Raw genomic sequence first — 17,332 nt, 5'->3', positions numbered from 1 at the left:
ACTTGAGCCATAACACAAATTAGGGTTTTTAGAAAACACTAATGAAATCATTATCAATTTTCAAATGACACATTTTAGCACTTTTGTACCATTTTCTCTTATCAGGAGAGGCTAATTCATATTCAATCTAAAGCCACATTTCGATTAAAATGGAATAGATAATGAATCGACAGACAGTACAACAAATAATAACTCTTACCATGGAGAATGTTGATGAGACTGCCAAGCTCACCACAAAGAGAATATAGGTATTCATCCTCTTTAGAGTATGTCTCTGGCCAGACTTACTTTGTACAACAGAGGCTATGTAAAAAGAAAAGAAAACAAATAAACACCTAAAAAACGTTCACCCATATATTATTATTATTATTATTTGATAATATTTGCAACAAATCAAATGAAGCCACTATAGTATCCAACAAAATGCATTTGATTTTTTTTAAACAAATTAGGAATATTGCAACACAAACTTCAAATCACCAATTCATGAATTATTAAATTGCTTTCCATAAAATCTGTATTTATCTCGGTAAGAGGACAGAAAGTGTGTATCTATAAGCCTATTGATGTTTACCTTGTGTCAGCAAGTTGGTTGAATGTGTCTCTTCCTCGAATGCAGCTTTGAAGTAGCCTACTATATATATGACGGAAAGTGTTCAGCGTGCATGCAACAGGGCTCTCCAGACAATGTGAACAGGTTTACATCACATTCTTCAGTGTAAAGCTATTTTTGGTGCTGCGTACCCTGACTATTTCTGCCTTTGTTGAAGTTACACAATTATAGATTGGCTTCAACCAACCAGCAATCATCACATGCTTGGTCTGTATGCACTATTGTTGATAATCATCATCAAGTGGCTGTGAAAGATGAGCTATCTGAAAAATCTTTTAATTTGACAGTGAATGAAACGTGTACTCTTATCTCGTGCAAAAGACAAAAGGCAAGGTGTTATGTAATGCACAAAAAGTCAGATGATGGATGTCAAAATGGAAATTAGTATTCATATTTCAGGGTCTGCTGAAAGACCACAAAGCTGTTTCATCCTGTTTTTTGCCCCTGAATGGGATCTGTCATCTGTTGTGACACTAGCTGTCGCAGTTCAAACTATGTCATGTTGCAGAACAAGCGCTACAGCTGTCATCACACAGGGACTTAATGATAGCTTTACTACACGACTTACAGGTGTCCTCAACCTCTGAGGTGTGGCACATCTTCCTAATTGACTGAAATCCAACTCATTTATCTTTAAAACACCCATGATTCGGACATTGTGTTATGTTTGTGCAAATAGATATTTATGCTGTCAAGATATATTTAATATATATAATTGAATATATTGAATTATATAATTTCTTTACACAAAATCATAGTATGGCATAATCATATAATTTAGTCTAAATAAATGACATATCAAATACATATATATATATATATATATATATATATATATATATATATATATATATAAACCTTAATTACAAAGTGCTTTATGACAAAGATGGTGTTTACAAAGTCCATAAGAAGTCTGGCTGAATCCTCAAACTAATTATTTTGTGTAAAGAATTAATTGCACAAACTAGCACACAATGTCTGAAACATACTGGGTGGTTTATAGGGACATAACGACAGCTTTAGGGGTGAACTGCGACAACTAGTGTCACAACATTTGACAGTTTGTGGTCTTTCAGTTTTAGACCCTGAAAATATATAATAGTTTCCATTTTGACATCAATCATCGGACTTTTTATGTGTAAGCCTGACGAAGACCCAGTGAGGTTGAAACGCGTTGTGTTTTTCTTGCGCGTGTCTCCTCTATTTTTTGAAGTTGTACATTGTATTGTAAACCTGTGCAGGTTACCTGTAGTGTGCACCAACACTTCTGCATTAAGTTACATTGTATTGTAAACCTGTGCAGGTTATCTGTAGTGTGCACCAACACTTCTGCATTAAGTTGCATTGTATTGTAAACCTGTGCAGGTTATCTGTGCACCAACACTTCTGCATTATAAAGAAACCAAGAAGCTCCTTTTTCCACTATTGTCACTATTTTGATTTTGAGTTGCTTGCTTCCACTTTCTCTGTTCCTCCTTTTGATGTGTAACTACAGAACACTTTGCCTTTGCCCTTTGTATGACAGACTACAACCAGCAGGTTCATTCACTGTCAAATACAAAATGACAAAATTAATTCCTATGCAGTGACTTTGAATTGCAGACTGATCCCTGACAGGTCCTTGGCAGGTCCCTGAGGTCCTTGGCAGATTCAACAAGGATAACAGAAACCGTTTTATACAAACAACAAACATAAATAAACGTCAACTTGAAACTATGTTTCAACTACCACACAGCCTATAATATTATATATATATATATTGTCACGATTGTGACTTTGTCAGACTTTCTTTATGTCTCTAGTCCCCTCAGGTTCCTCATGTTTCACTGTCTAGGTCCAGCAGATCTATGTTAGTCTCCAGTCTGTGTCTTGTTTATAATTACTCTGTTTCCCATGTAATCGCTTCCCTCTGTGTATTTAGGTTCCTGTTCACCTCTCAGTCTTTGTCTGGTCGTCATCAAGTTCACGTGTGTTCTGCCCATGTTACCTGTCTTTATGTTACCTGTTATTTAATTAAATATACCCAGTTTTGGTTTACTCATCATCCGCCTCCTGCTGTTGTCTGCACTTGGGTCCACACATCACACCATCTACCCACCGTGACATATATATATATATATATATATATATATATATATATATATATACATATATATATATTAAAATTGACAACCGGTCCGCAACTTTTTTCTCCATCTATCTACCGGTCCGCGGCACAAAAAAGGTTGGGAACCCCTGATGTAAAGGATATAGAGCTCACCAGTCATGTGACTTTTCGTGATGTTTCCCACCCCGGAAGTAAGTTCTCCATTGATTTTCTCCGTAGACCTTTAGAAAGATCCTTATATACAGAGTTTTAAGGCTGGAATTAGATTTCTCCCCCTGTAATTTTTTGTTTTTGCCCAAAATCGAATGTTTTATGGTCACTCACGATTCAGTAGGCAACGGGTCGGCGTGTAAATAGCCTAAATGGCCTGCATTTATATAGCGCTTTTATCCAAAGCGCTTTACAATCAGTAGATAGTCTACATTCACCCATTCATACACCGAGGGCGGCAGGCTGCCACAAGGAGGGTTAGGTGTCTTGCCCAGGGACACAGCGACGGCAGCTGGGAGGGAGCGGGGATCGAACCGCCAACCCTTGCGTCATTGGCCGACCCGCTCTACCTCCTGAGCTAAAGCCACCCCAGCTTGCTTGCTTCCAGCCTTTAAGATTTAGTCCTATACACGTCGCTTAAATTGAGAATTAGATCAAGTTAGCTATGATGTTTTTTTTATTTCTTATATTACCTAGATTATAATGATACAAAGTGGGTTGATCATCAGCAACGCCTTCCTTTAAGTCAAATCTAGTGTTCTTATGAATGATTCTGAGAAGATTGATAAACACGGACCTTGAAGGCAAAATTGCTGTGCCTCAATGGATACAACAGGATTCTGACTAACTACAAAATCACGTCACATGAAAAAACACAACCAACACAATGAAATTCAATGAAAAACTCTGCTTTATGTCTCTGAGAGAACATTCACGTCAAAAGCTGCAACCATAATTCATGCTAATATATACATGCTACTTCCACAGCTCTACTGGCATTGCTGCCTGTAAAGATCAATATGATTTTTTATTTCACTGGCATCAATTGGGAAGTGCACACTTCACACACTAAGCAAACATCGCACACAAATCACATAAGATCTGAAAGCTCTAACTATTAGCAGGTGAGATCATGACCCCGCTGGCGCCATTTTCAACATCCCCCCATTCTTGTAGCAATGAAACAGGTATCAGTTGAGCAGGATGGAGACACAGAACATGATGGAGCGTAGTCCTGATGACCGAGGGAGAGAGGCATCACCAAACATTCCTACAACAAAAGAAGAAATACATTAAAAGGTACCACTGGAAAAACACGTTCAGTGAAATTCCACAATGTTAACAATAATAATAATTATAGCTGCTGCGCAGCAATGGATCGTGGCCGGGCAAGTCTCAAGGCTTGGAGCTAAGAGTCCCCAGGTCAATAGTCTCTTAGAACACACGAGTTGGCTTCCGCAATTTTCAAATGCTTCCGCCATACCGTCTGTAATTCGTGGGGGAGAATCATGCACCAACCGGAATGGGAAGCAGAAAGGCGGGTCTTCCACTCATTAGTCCAATCAGAATTTTTTTAAGGCGGGTCTTCCGCTCATTAGTCCAATCAGATTTTTTTTTCCCGTGGACACACGTGTCGTGATTGGTCGGATTTTGTCGAACTTCCTTCCAAGGGTTCCTTCCAGTAACGTACAGACTGTATAGCTGCATTCGCCGGATGTAGATGAGACAGTCTGTTTTAACTCATTCACCGCCAAAGACGTCTTTGACGTGTTATCAGAAATAGCCATCCACGCCAAAGACGTGTTTGACGTGTTTTTGTTTTTATTGGTGCAGCGCCTGCAGCAAACACTTGCCCAGCCTGTGACACAGACACAGGTGCCTGCCTTCAAAGGGTAGCCGACAGCACGCGATCAAACACATACCGCAGCTGTTGTTTTGAAATTGAGCAAGAGGAAAAGCAGAGAACGGGTAACGCTTCCTTGTGCAGACAGGAGAAACGCCATTGAAACGCCCTCGGCGCGCTGCACGAGCTGGAGTCGCCTTCCTCTGTGCCAGCCAGGAGAAAACGGGAGAAAGTAATCAAGAGATGTGTTTGATCATCGGAGGAATGAGGAAATGATCGATCAGTTTGCGAGGGCGGTGAGGACGTGTTGAATAGCCGAGGGGAAAACGGGAACGATCATAGATATGACAGGGAGACATGGACGAGAACGGGTGTACCAGAACAAATCAAAAATAAACACAGGAACAGCTAGGCAGCAGCGGGCAGAAGGCACTCACAGCAGCCCGCTGTCCTTCTCAAGAGCTCTTCAGTTGGTTCATGAAATCGCTGGGCTGCGTGCCCTCCAGTGTTGCTCCTGGCCAATCCCAGCGCCACAGGGCGTGGTTATTGCTTATCCTATGTTGGGTTAGAAATCTAAAAGGGGGATCGTGTGTGTGTGTGTGTGTGTGTGTGTGTGTGTCTGTCTGTCTGTCTGTCTGTCTGTCTGTCTGTCTGTCTGTCTGTCTGTCTGTCTGTCGGTGTGTCTGTCTGTCTGTCTGTCTGTCTGTCTGTCTGCACACTCACACCGAGTAAACTGTATTGTTGAATGTAAAAAAAAAGCACTTCATGTGTGTATATATATATATATATATATTTATTTATTTTTTGTCATTTGTGTCCTAACGAATAATATTTACATGTCTGATGTCAATACAGTTCAAAATAAAAGAATTGAGAGTGAGTTATGCCTGAGATTGTGCCCTTTTACAAAAATGCTTTTTTCTCCCTTTTCTCTTCCCAGACAGGCTTTTTTGGTGAACATGGGGTGTATAAAAAGGGTTATAAGTAGAGTACAGAACATGCTAAAAGCTAACTTTCTTTTTGGGGGTGAAAGTAGAGACTTAGATCTTCATTTCGAGGTATTGGACATCACTGTAGTCCTAGTACAGAATTTACTGTGGGTCTTGAAAGATGACCAAACATTATGGAAATACTTGGCCTGTGCCAAAAATGCCAGTCAGATATTGGCAGTGAATGAGTTAAGAGACTACCAGGTCAAGGCTTAAGTCTTTTAAGTTCAAGTTGAAGTTCAGCTTTATTATTATTTACACTAATAATAGTAATAATAAGACACCAAAGGTCACCTTATGCATAAAAAGAACCATACAGAAGCAAGTAAAAACAGCTTAACATGGCAGAGACATCATCAGCATAGACAAAACAGAACAAGAAACGTAATGAAGACATATGTAGGGGGGAGGGGGTAAAACAGTTGCACTGTAAGCATAAAGGGGGAGTCAGAGTATGATGGACATTACAGTGAGTAGGCCAGGTTGAACAGGTGGGATTTGAATGCTGTTATGGTGTCAGACTGTCAGATGTGTGGGAGCCAGGAGTTCCAAAGCCTGAGTGCTGTGAGGTCAAGTCCGTGTCTGAGCCTGGGGCTAAGAAAGCTTTCACACTTGCACAATCCTGGCCCACTCCAAAGTGGGCTAACCGCGACTTCAGCCCTGGCTAGCTGGCCCTGCTCTGCAGCAGATAACACTGACTTTCCATCTAAACACAGGGCTACAGCCAGTCTCTTCCCCCCCCTCACACACCCAAATCGAGGCACGTATTGCTGCATGCTTCAAAGACATTGGTGCTTGGATGTCTGCCCACCATCTCAAGCTGAATCTTGGTAAGACAGAGCTACTCTTCCTCCCCGGGAAAGACTGTCCCCTGACCGACCTTTCCATCTCCATTGACAACACTACGGTGTTTCCCTCTCAAACAGCTAAGAACCTTGGAGTGATCCTTGACAATCAGCTGTCCAACTCAGCCTACATCGCAGCAACTGCTCGCTCCTGTAGGTTCTCCCTGTACAACATGCAAAATCTGTCCGTTTCTCACAAGGGAAGCAACACAACTCCTGGTCCAGGTCATCTGTCGCCTGGACTACTGCAATGTTCTTCTGGCTGGGCTACCTGCTGCAGCCATCCGACCGCTTCAGCTCATTCAGAACGCTGCAGCCCGTCTGGTATTCAACCAACCCAAATTCTCTCATGTCACTCCCCTCTTCCGTGACCTTCACTGGCTTCCCATCTCGGCACGCATTAAATTCAAAACACTGGTTCTTGCCTACAGGGCAGTGCACCAGACAGCCCCTCTGTACTTACAATCTATGGTCAGGCTCCAAATCTCTCACCGTTCCCTCCGCTCCTCCACCAGTGCAGGTCGCCTCGCCCCTCCTCCGCTACGGGGGCTCAAAAGTCGCTCATCCCGTTCGCGACTCTTCTCGTCCTTGACACCTCAATGGTGGAACGAGCTTCCACCTTCGGTCAGGGCGGCCGAATCACTGCCGATCTTTCGGAAAAGACTAAAGACTCACCTTTTCAGGCTCCATCTGGGCCCTTCTTGAACTAACTTCTTTCTCTTTAATTAAAAAAAAAAAAAAAACTAACCTGAACTAAACTTGTACCACTGTTCCTTCTTCAGAAGTTGTAGTTGTCACAGACTGTGTTGCATAGTTGATTGCTCTATTGTTGACAAAAATGTGTTATTGTAAGTGGCTTTGGATAAAAGCATCTGCCAAATGACGTAATGTCATGTAAATGTAATGCTACACTGACCACTACAACTGAAGTTGGTCCCCGGGCACCACCGCACACTAAAAAAGCTGCCCACTACTCCTTGCCTGGGCACCGGAGGAAGGACAAGCCTGGATGGGATAAATGCAGAGACTATATTTCACCGGCCACCGTCAGTGGTGGCCGGTGGCAGTGTGTGGCCGCATGTGTTGGATTGTCGTGTGACAAATAAAGACGGGTTTGTCCGTCCGGTTCTTCAACTCATACTCTTTTACAAATTACACACATAGGCTACATAACATACATACATACATAACTCTCTCACGGACAGAGAGACAGTGTGTGTGTGTGTGTGAAAAGGGGCTAAGTTAGCCTGGGGCTATCATATCGTGCATTCCTTTATAACTGGGAACTGGTAATCTTACGGTTCAAAGTTCATGAGCTGGGACGGTGACGTCACCAGAGCTGGTATTTCCCATTCCAAACTCGTAGGAGCCTCAGCAGCCCCGGCCTAAAAAATCCAACATGGCTGCTCCGGGCAACAACAGTAGTTATAATCGTATAAATGCTATTTAGCACTTCTGTCTTGTTTGTGTCTCATTAAATCAGCTGTACACACATGCACGGCCTACTTCTATCTGTGTGGACATGAGGCTGCAGTGTTTGTATGCGCAAAATGCCACGAAATGCCTTGTTATCAACTGTTATTGCTAACAATGGCTAGCCTGGCTAGCGACTGGATCTGACCAGTGAACAGTGAACTTCCCAGCTCAACTTTTCTGGAAATGGAATGCTAACTAAACGGATGTGACGTCATTTAGCCTCCACATCCCAGTTCTTTTGCGATAAAGGAACGCACGATTAGCCCTACTCTTAGCCCAGGGCTTAGATAGCCCCGGGCTAAGAGCATGTAGCGTGAGCTGAGGATGAGGGAAAGGAGCAGGAGGAGGGAGTGTGTTCCTGGTTCCCAGGTCAGAAGGAGGAGTGGGGGCCAGTTTGTGGAGGGCTTTGAAGGTGCAGAAGGTTTTTTATAGTCAATCTGGTATTGAACAGGGAGCCAGTGTACTTAGATGAGAATGGGGGGCCGATGTGGTCGGGTGCGTAGGCAGCCGAGTTCTGAATGATTTCTGATGTTTTGAAGGTGGGAACTGGGAAGGCCACACAGAACAACAGCATTACAGTAGTCAATTCAGAATGTGTGGACCAAGACCTCCGTAGCTGAATTGGGACAGGGATGGGCGGAGTCTGGAAATGTTCGTTGTGAAGGTGATAAAGAGCAGACCGGCTGATGTTTGTTATGTGCGGTGTCAAGGGAAGGAAGGGTGCTCTCAAGAAGGACACAGGCTCTGGACTTGGCTAGAGAAGGGTAAAGGGAAGCCATCCATGATCATGTTTGTGGCTGTGGTTCAGGGGCGGAGCAACCCTATCAGCTGATAGGGTCCCCCCCCCATCGCCCCCCCCCCCCCCCCCAATTAAGGCCGGTGGTGAAGAAAACTTGGCCTTTTTTGCATGTTTGAATCTGTTTTAGCCATATTTAGTGGAATATCTCATTTTAAATACACCAATGTTATTGTCTATTGATTGAATTGCTCTCACACTCAGGCCTGGCCTGGCCTGGAATGCATTTTTTTTTTTTTTTTTTTTTTTGATGGGGCCCCACTGACGAGTGGGCCCCGGGCGGGCGCACCCTCTGCCCCGGTGTACGTTCCGCTACTGCTGTGGTGTTTTGGGCTTTAAAGAGGTTTTGGAGCCAATGATCAGGGCCTCAGTTGTACTACCATTGAGCTTCAAAAGGTTCCTGCTCATCCAGCTCCATAATGTCCTGTGTAAACGTACCATGACACTACTGTCTCTTAGGCCAAAACACAGAGGTGGCAAGGTAACTCCGCTTTTGTGCCCAACCTAAAATATCAGAAACTTAATGAATGTAGCTTTAAGCGTTACACATAAAAGGTGACACAGCCACCCTCACTGAATTAAGATTTTAGATGTATATCACAAAGAGTCATACTATTATTAGCAGTTCATTTCAAAAACTCTCAGACTCACTGTTTACCACATGCGCCTTTGTCCCGGTTGTTTGGGTGTGCAGTAAAGTTGGTTGGTAGAAATGTTGGACATGGTAGAACGTTTTCATGCTGCAGACTGGAAATATCTAGATAGGGATACGAAGGCAGTTAGGGAAGCCAGGAGATGACAAAACCACAAATTAAAACTAGCAGATGTCAAATGTCACCTCTGTAATGTTTGTATTTTTAACAAAGCTGAAAGCCACAGTATCAGATTTCCCACTACTGCCAAACATAGAGACACTGCGTAACGCATCATCATTCAGAAGCCACGCCCAAGACGGGGGAAAACAGAAACCCCCCCTCCAATCCTGGCATTCCTCTATGTCGCGTGTATGGTTGCGTGTTGCACAAAAAGATTGTATATACGGAAGATGAACACTCCAACTTACTTCCTTGACAGCTAGATCCACATTTTTCTTCTCGCCAATTCCCAATGGCTTCCTTGTTTTGCTCAGGAGTACAAAAAAACTTGAACTGGCGATTTTTTACATTTGTTGTCTGCGCAGCCCCACCACACAACAGCTTTTAGCTATGTTTAATTCAAGGAAAATGACGCTGGTGTGTGGAAATGAATGGAGCTTTTCCCCCGTGATGGGCGTGGCCTATTTCATGCAGTGTCTCTATCCACTGATGATAATAAGTCTGAGTGGGTTTAGCGAACACACCTTGCACTGCAAACAGGAAGATAGCAGTGTCCCCCTTCAGGAAGTCTCTGCTCCTCAGAAACCCCAGGGACAGGACTGATGGTGTGCCAAGGGCAGTGTTCACATAGAAAGACTCTCCATTGATAGTGCTGCGTTCTCCAACTTTACGCGGGTCGTCAAACTGAGCTGCAAAACAAACAAACAAATAAACAGAAAAAAATATCTTACAGATACTATGAGTGGTGACAAATGGTCAAAATAATAATGTGCCTCTGGGATTATTACATCAAACGACAGACTATTGACATATCTATACTCACCAACTGTTGGGTCAGTGGTGACAGTGATCTGTTTGGACATTTGTTGCTGAATGTGGGGGTTCTGGTCCAGCACGGTAACGGTCACCTGTCTCCACGGGCAAGGCCACTCTAGCCTCGCGTCATATTCGCCCGATACTAAACGAACATAAATTCCGAAGAAGGTTTCTCGGAGCGCAATCATCACCTGGAAGGCGTAATCATCTGGGGAATACATCCGAGGGCTGGTCAGAAACGTGTCGTAGTCACTGGTGGTCAAGAGCTTCTCAAAGCCCTTAATCTTCCAGATGTGTTGTGGACACTCGGCCTCAGACAGGTTGATGTCATCGATGGAAATGCCACCTGAAGAGTTTCCCGCTCCCTTACGAATCTCAAACTCCACCTGGAAGGGCTTAGTGGCATTCAGGGGAACATGGTGGAGCTGCCAATCAGACGTGGGTAGACCTGGAGGGCAGAGTAACGGTTTGACATGTTTTTGCTATTGTTGTGTATATCTATTATATAGCAGCCATTTCCTCACCAGTGATCTGTCCCATGAGGCGTAGCTGTCCTCTAGAGTCCTTCTCGTCCTTGAACTCTCTGATCCAGATGTTGAGCTGGTCTGACTCGCTGCCGCTGTGGAAGTAGTAGAACTGGAGACACTGGACGTGACACTCCCTGCTGAGGTTCATCCTCTTAGTCTCCAGCCAGGCGGAGTCTCCCTCCTGACCGGATGCTGTGCTGGCATGCATGAAGTAACCTGGCGGAAGTTTCAGTTTGACCATTTTCAATGAGTGTCAGGCGTGTCAGTACGTTTTATTTATTCTACTTCTACATTATTTACTTCTACATTTATTCTTATTCTACAGTGTTTAATATTGATAATTTCTAGTTTCTTACAACAGGACAGAGAAAGATAGTCATGAAATACCATGGGTGACAAATTGTACTATTATGCACAATCAGGGATACCTGCTGTCTTGCCCAGGCTGGTGTGATCAGTGTGAGGACCTCCAACAGTAGTGTTCACCCGCTTCCAACCTCCTACCAGACCTTCTGCACATCGACTCATTCCACACATCTTCTTATGGGAGAAGTCACAATGTTCCATGAAGGAAATGGACCTGTTGCCTGTGGCCATGTAGCAATTCACAAAATAATAATAATAATGCAGTTGGACAATTACTTTCACATTTCAGAAAAAAACGAAGAAGGGCACCCCTTACCACAATTATAATGGCGATTCAACTTGTAGACATCGATGGAGCTCATTTCCATACGCTGGCCAATCACCTTCTGGTATTCTGGTAGCTTAGTAATAATGGTATTTCTCCCGTTTTTGGAGAAGGTCTGTTCGGCATAGTGCATGACCGATGCATAGTCGTACGGAGCGTTAAATGTTGTCGTTTTAAATCGGGATGCTCTCTTAAAATTGTGCCTGTGGCCTGTGGACAAGAGTGCACATAACATCTTATTATCTTATAATCAGTGGCATGCCCAAAAAAAAAATCAATTACTTCATATTTAGTTCATCGGATAATAGTTTAAAGGCGAATTTCATTTTTTTTTAACCTGGACCCATCTTCTGGCAATAATTATGATTTGGCCACTCACCCATCGATGTCCGCGGCGTTTCTGGCCGTCCTAGCATAACCTTCGTTATTTCGAATCCCACATAGGTTACGCCAAACCCCACATAGGTTACGCTAAAACCACCACTGCAAAGCGTCCTACCTGTAGTTGGCCAGTCGGCAGGAAAGTATCGCAGGACTTTACGAGACTTGGTGACCGAGATCACGTTTGAGGCAATTTGATCCCTGGGAGACTCCAGGAAATGGCCTGGGGCGAAATATCACTCTGGTGGATGTTGAGGGATCACATTAGGACGATATGTGGCGAAAACGGGAATAAAAATAGCTATTTAGATGCAGGAAAGACAGGCTCACACTTGGCCCCAAATCAGCTCCATTTTACAACTGACTTGGACGCTATTGATCTCAAAACAACGCTAGGACGGCCAGAAACGCCGCGGACATCGCTGGGTGAGTGGCCAAATCATAATTATTGCCAGGAGATGGGTCCAGGTTCAAAAAAACCGAAATTCTCCTTTAAGTTGTAGTGTAGCAATGATTTTAAATATAGCCTGAGAAAAAGATAGTGTCAAGAAACTTTTCAATGGATGAGTAAGTGATGATTGTAAAACCTCTTGCAATGTTTTTCCAGACAACGGCCACATATTCATCTCGGTCATATCTGGACTGCTCATGATAGAAACCCAAAGTGTGGAGCAGCTCATGCTCTACTGTGCCGAGGCGGTTACATCGTGGGCCAATGGAAACCTCTTGGAAACCGCCTTCAACAATCTTTGAAATCCAAGAGGAACACCTACAGGGTGGAGGAGGAGAGGGAGATAGAACTGAACTGTGAAGCCGATCCCTACTATGGTGGAAAGCAACTGTGTTTTGGGGGAAGAAAAACAGAATTACCCATTTCCCTTTTTGAGGAAAATATAGTCTTCCTCTGAGTCTCTGGGCTTGAAGTCGATGCACGACTTCAACCTGAAATGTTCGAAGGCCTGCAGAATGACTCCTTTAGCATCCATGACTGTGCTCAGAGAGAATATAGGAGGGAATCAGAATCAGAATCAGAATCAGAATCACTTTTATTGCCACAGTGTGCAAGTTACATATGAGGAATTTGTCTTAGTGTCTGTATGCAGCGTAGCGGTCACATCAATATACAGAGATAAGAAGTAGGAAGATAACTAAAGACAATCGCAAAGTTGCAAGTGCAATCAAATCGAGTAAATATATACAATATTTACATGAGTGGTGAAGTGTTCTGTGGATGATAAATATGAATTTACGTTGGATTTACATGAGATTTATAGAGTGAGTTAAATAGACGTTAAATAGGCAGTGGATTTACATGAATTTACAGTCGGAATTAAATAGAGTTTACATTGAATGTACATGAAATTTACAGTCTAAGTTAAATAGGCATTAAATGTGCAGGGAATTTACATGAATTTACAGTCCCAGTTAAACAGGCATTAAATTAGATATGAGTTACAGTTTTATGGGGGGGGGGGGTTCAGTTGAGTTTTGATGATGATGCATTTCCATACATCGAAACCGTCAGTTGGTTGCTCATTGTAGGTTGTTGCTCGATCCATGCATTGATTTATAAACAATGATCAGGAGAAAGAGTTAATTGACCACCACTTACTAAGGCTGTCTTTCATTACATAAGGAACAGGAAGATCCCACAGTCGTCTTTTATTCCTACGAACATTCCTACGGACCCTTGTCCTTATCTTATTCTGAAATTAAATGCATTCAATTAAGAGAAAGAGGCAGGGCCGGTTCCAGAACAAGATGACTAGGGATGCATCCTAGATAGGAAGGGGTGCACATGCACGGGCCGACCCGGGTGGCCGACCAAAGGACATGTTATTTGACTAAAAAATAATGCATTTGACCATCATTTCAAGTAGAATGATACCAGCCAAGCAATAATATTTAAGTGTTTCAAGTGCTTTACTGAAATATTTGGACCCTATAATGATAATACAATTATCTCAACCTTAAAAGGTTACATGTAGGTGCCAAAAAGCCATAAATTCACATCAAAGAACAAAGAAAAACAACAATTATAATTCAATTATAATATCATTCAATTTTTTTTACCACTCTTTTCAACTGAGCATGCAGACAATTAAAATAAGGGTGCAATGCGTGCTTTTGCACCCCTGTAAAACCGGGCCTGGAGAGAGGAAAAACAACAATGTGATATCCAGCTAATAATAGTGATGCTACCAAATGATGCTAAGTGCTTACTGGTAGAATGTCACCCTCAAGGAAATTCAGATCTAGAAGGTAAACAGAAAGACATTTGATAGTTACTGATGTGTTAAAGATAGTGGTACCAAGAGGTGAACATCAAGATCTGCTTGTTCATCTTCGGTAATGCCTCTCAATTGTGTTGTATATTTGTATGACCAACTCTGCTTGAGTGTTTCTGGCTACACTGTACAAAGGAGGCAGTGAATAGGAACTAACAGCGCGTTCTCACTCTCAGAGCCGCGCTTTGACAAGCGGCTCTCGTGACGCTCCACAGCTGTGAGCTCAGGCAAAGGTCAAGCATCCCCTTGTGGTCGTCGCCCACGACCATTTGGGAAATACAGTACCGCGACCAAGGGATGGTAGTACCAAACCGGTTTTGATGGGTTAGGGCAGTGATACTCAACTGGCGGCCCGCGCCCCCTGTGTGGCCCGCGATGGAATTGCAAAAAAATAATAAAAAAAAAAAAATCAGTCTGGAATATGGAATATCTTTCAATAATCTATGATTTAGCTGCTAAATTGTCAAATACCGCCGTCTGCTCGCTACCCAGGCACTTATGTATGTACTTAACCTAACTAACTTAACCTAACTAACTATCCGGTGTGCACAACATTGTCAGACTAAACTCCGGCTGACACCCCAAAAACCTACAATCCGCTACAGAAAAATGTATATTGATTGTTTATTAACTGGCCCCTGGCCTTCTAACATTTCACAAAAGTGGCCCCCGGGCAAAGCAAGTTGAGCATCCCTGGGTTAGGGGCTTAGGCTTGGGCCTTGAAGATCACTGGGTCTCTCCCCTGGAGACTGACCCCTCATTTGGGGGGGGTCGAGGACCCCGGTCTCCTGTGGAGACCCTAACCCATAACCACACCCACCCAATGCCTAAACTTAAAGACCACCTAGTAGTGATGCAGAGATCAGGGGTCAGGGTTTTTAAGGACCGCACCAACCCAACCCGTCATTAGTGTCTGTGTGGGTGTGTGAGAGAGAGAGAGAGAGAGAGAGAGAGAGAGAGAGAATGGTGCATTGTCACGTTCTGAGTCTGCCCCACCTGCAATATTTTCCTAATTTGCCAACCCAGACTGCCCGCGCATCACTACTACCACCTACGCAATGCCTAAACCTAGACCCCCCCCCCCCCCCCCTTTTACTGTTAACCGGAGCTATAATCTCAAATGTACCTTTGTTGATTTCATTTATGTCCCAGTCGCCATCATCGATATCTTAAAAAATGAAACACAGATTGCAATTTTGAGTTTTTTTTACACTGAAACACATAAATAGTTTTGAGAAGATTACATATCATAATGATTATTCAGTGTAGACAAAATACTGTAGTCTTTTCTGGAGATTCAAAATCAAACATCTGTGACTGCACTTTGTGTAACCTTCTAAACATAGCAAATTCCTCTACTATCTAAGATAAACATCCCAGGTAAACAGTCACCAAGATTATACCACGCAAAGAAACAACAGATCATGTGTCACAGAGATCATATAATGAGAATATCTCAGCTAGAAAATTTATATTTATCTTCCTTTAGTGAAGGAAAAAATATATCTCACCTGTAAACAATGGCTGGAGTGACTGAATATGAACAGGGAGTAAATTGAAAAATAATTGTAAGAATCATTTTCATATGGTTCTATTCCCAACTAAATTCCTACTTTGAATGTAAAGCTTACATAATGTTTTATAGGTGGAGCATTTTTTATGATCCGATATGAATGTCAGTCAAACCCATGTTAAAAAAATCCTATTCATCAACCAGATACAGTATCTTTTCTCTTCTAAATTCCTGAAAAGTTGACCTTTGAACTTTGAAGACTCTTACCTTAGACATGTGAATAAGGCTCACCACAAGAATGAAGTAACTATACATAATTGTCTACAAAATGGTACAAATTGTCAGATAATGCAGGGACAACTGGATGATATCAGTACAAACTAACGTTAAGATCAACACGTCTGACAAACAAAAAAAATCAAAAAAACTCTTGAGTGTGCAATTCAATTCCTCTGCCTGATTTCGGTCAGGTCTTTGTGCTGCGTGTGTTCCATTCAAGACCCATCTCAAAATTCTTCAAGTTTCTTCTAGAACCAAGAGCATCAGAAAACCTCCAAACTCCAGCACCACCAAATGTGTCTGCAAATACAAGTCCTAGACAAGTCAGTCAAAATGTACGGGGAATACCAAACTTGATCCTCCACAAACATGAACAAAAACTCACTCCTTATATTTGTAAAACATCCCCTCCTCTAGGCCTATTTTAAATATTACTCATTTATTGCTCCAAGCAAATCCGAGCACTGTGCGCAGGTGAGAACGACTCTATTGACACTATTGGACAATAAAAACACTGCTGAAGATTCAAAATTCATTTTATTGGCCAATTATGCATAGCAGTTGTGGTTATCAAGTTATCAAAAGGAAGGAATTCCTGGATATGTATTCACCTTCATTCTCATTTACGTCACTTTTGGACTAAAATGTTAACTTCATTTGAGGGCAGGCCTCGGGGAGTCCTCTTATCCTTGTGTACATCTGCAGAATAAACACAAACTGGCTCGTCTAGTTTTTGTGACGGCAGGCAGCGTTAGATGTTCTGGTTTCACTCATACTTGACATTCTGTTGTGCTCACGTGCATGGTGGTGATATAATAGTGAGAAGGTTAGGACAATTATCGTCTGTCGCACAAGACAGGCTTCATTAACTTAGAAGATAGCTGCGCTGAAAGCACCCGCGGGAGTGTCAGTGAGACATATCGACAAACACACTTGAACGTGCAGAAAGACACATAACTTCTCAGACACAAGACAAAAAAACACACGTAACACGTAAGACACACGTAACCTTGCTTCCCAGGTCTGGAATTTTGCCCTTGCAGTGTAAGAACATCGGTCTCTGGCTGTACTGAAATATGGGGGGCTAGGGGGGGTGGGGGGCAGTCAACAGTTCAACAGCCCGATGGCTGGGGGGAGGGGGGGCAGTCAGTTCAACAGCCAGTTCAACAACATTTTGAATTTGTAGCAGAGATGCAGGGTGCATATTAGCAATGCAGTATATCCAGGGGCGTCATGCAAGCCAACAATCTGAGGGGGCGAACTCTGGCGCCGCCCAAAAAAATGTTGGGGGGTGGAAGCCAGATTTAGAGGAATATCTCATTTTAAATTAACGGACTGAGCAGGTGTAACCATAAGGCTATT

General features: G+C 42.9%; 2 protein-coding genes across 2 annotated transcripts in view; both read right to left on the bottom strand.

Moving 5' to 3' along the window:
• The window catches only part of LOC310798829 (uncharacterized protein), a 153,412-nt gene extending 153,132 nt beyond the window's left edge, over nucleotides 1-280 (bottom strand). Inside the window, exon 1 of the mRNA XM_083661387.1 lies at nucleotides 200-280. Within this exon, the coding sequence (XP_083517513.1) occupies nucleotides 200-256 (57 nt within the window). The 5' untranslated portion in view covers nucleotides 257-280. The remainder of the gene's footprint in view (nucleotides 1-199) is intronic.
• A 7,954-nt stretch (nucleotides 281-8,234) lies between these two features.
• Nucleotides 8,235-11,059, bottom strand: LOC310798929 (meprin A subunit beta-like; the record flags this gene model as incomplete). The annotated part of the gene is made up of 4 exons (XM_083661486.1): nucleotides 8,235-8,410; nucleotides 10,000-10,164; nucleotides 10,299-10,739; nucleotides 10,816-11,059. 4 exons carry the CDS (start codon nucleotides 11,057-11,059, stop codon nucleotides 8,235-8,237), a joined length of 1,026 nt encoding a protein of 341 aa, XP_083517612.1.
• Nucleotides 11,060-17,332: the final 6,273 nt, after the last annotated feature.

Source organism: Poromitra crassiceps (assembly GCF_964638095.1).
Source record: "Poromitra crassiceps genome assembly, chromosome: 26".
Lineage (NCBI taxonomy): Eukaryota > Metazoa > Chordata > Actinopteri > Beryciformes > Melamphaidae > Poromitra > Poromitra crassiceps.
This window is presented reverse-complemented; position numbering and strand designations above follow the sequence as displayed.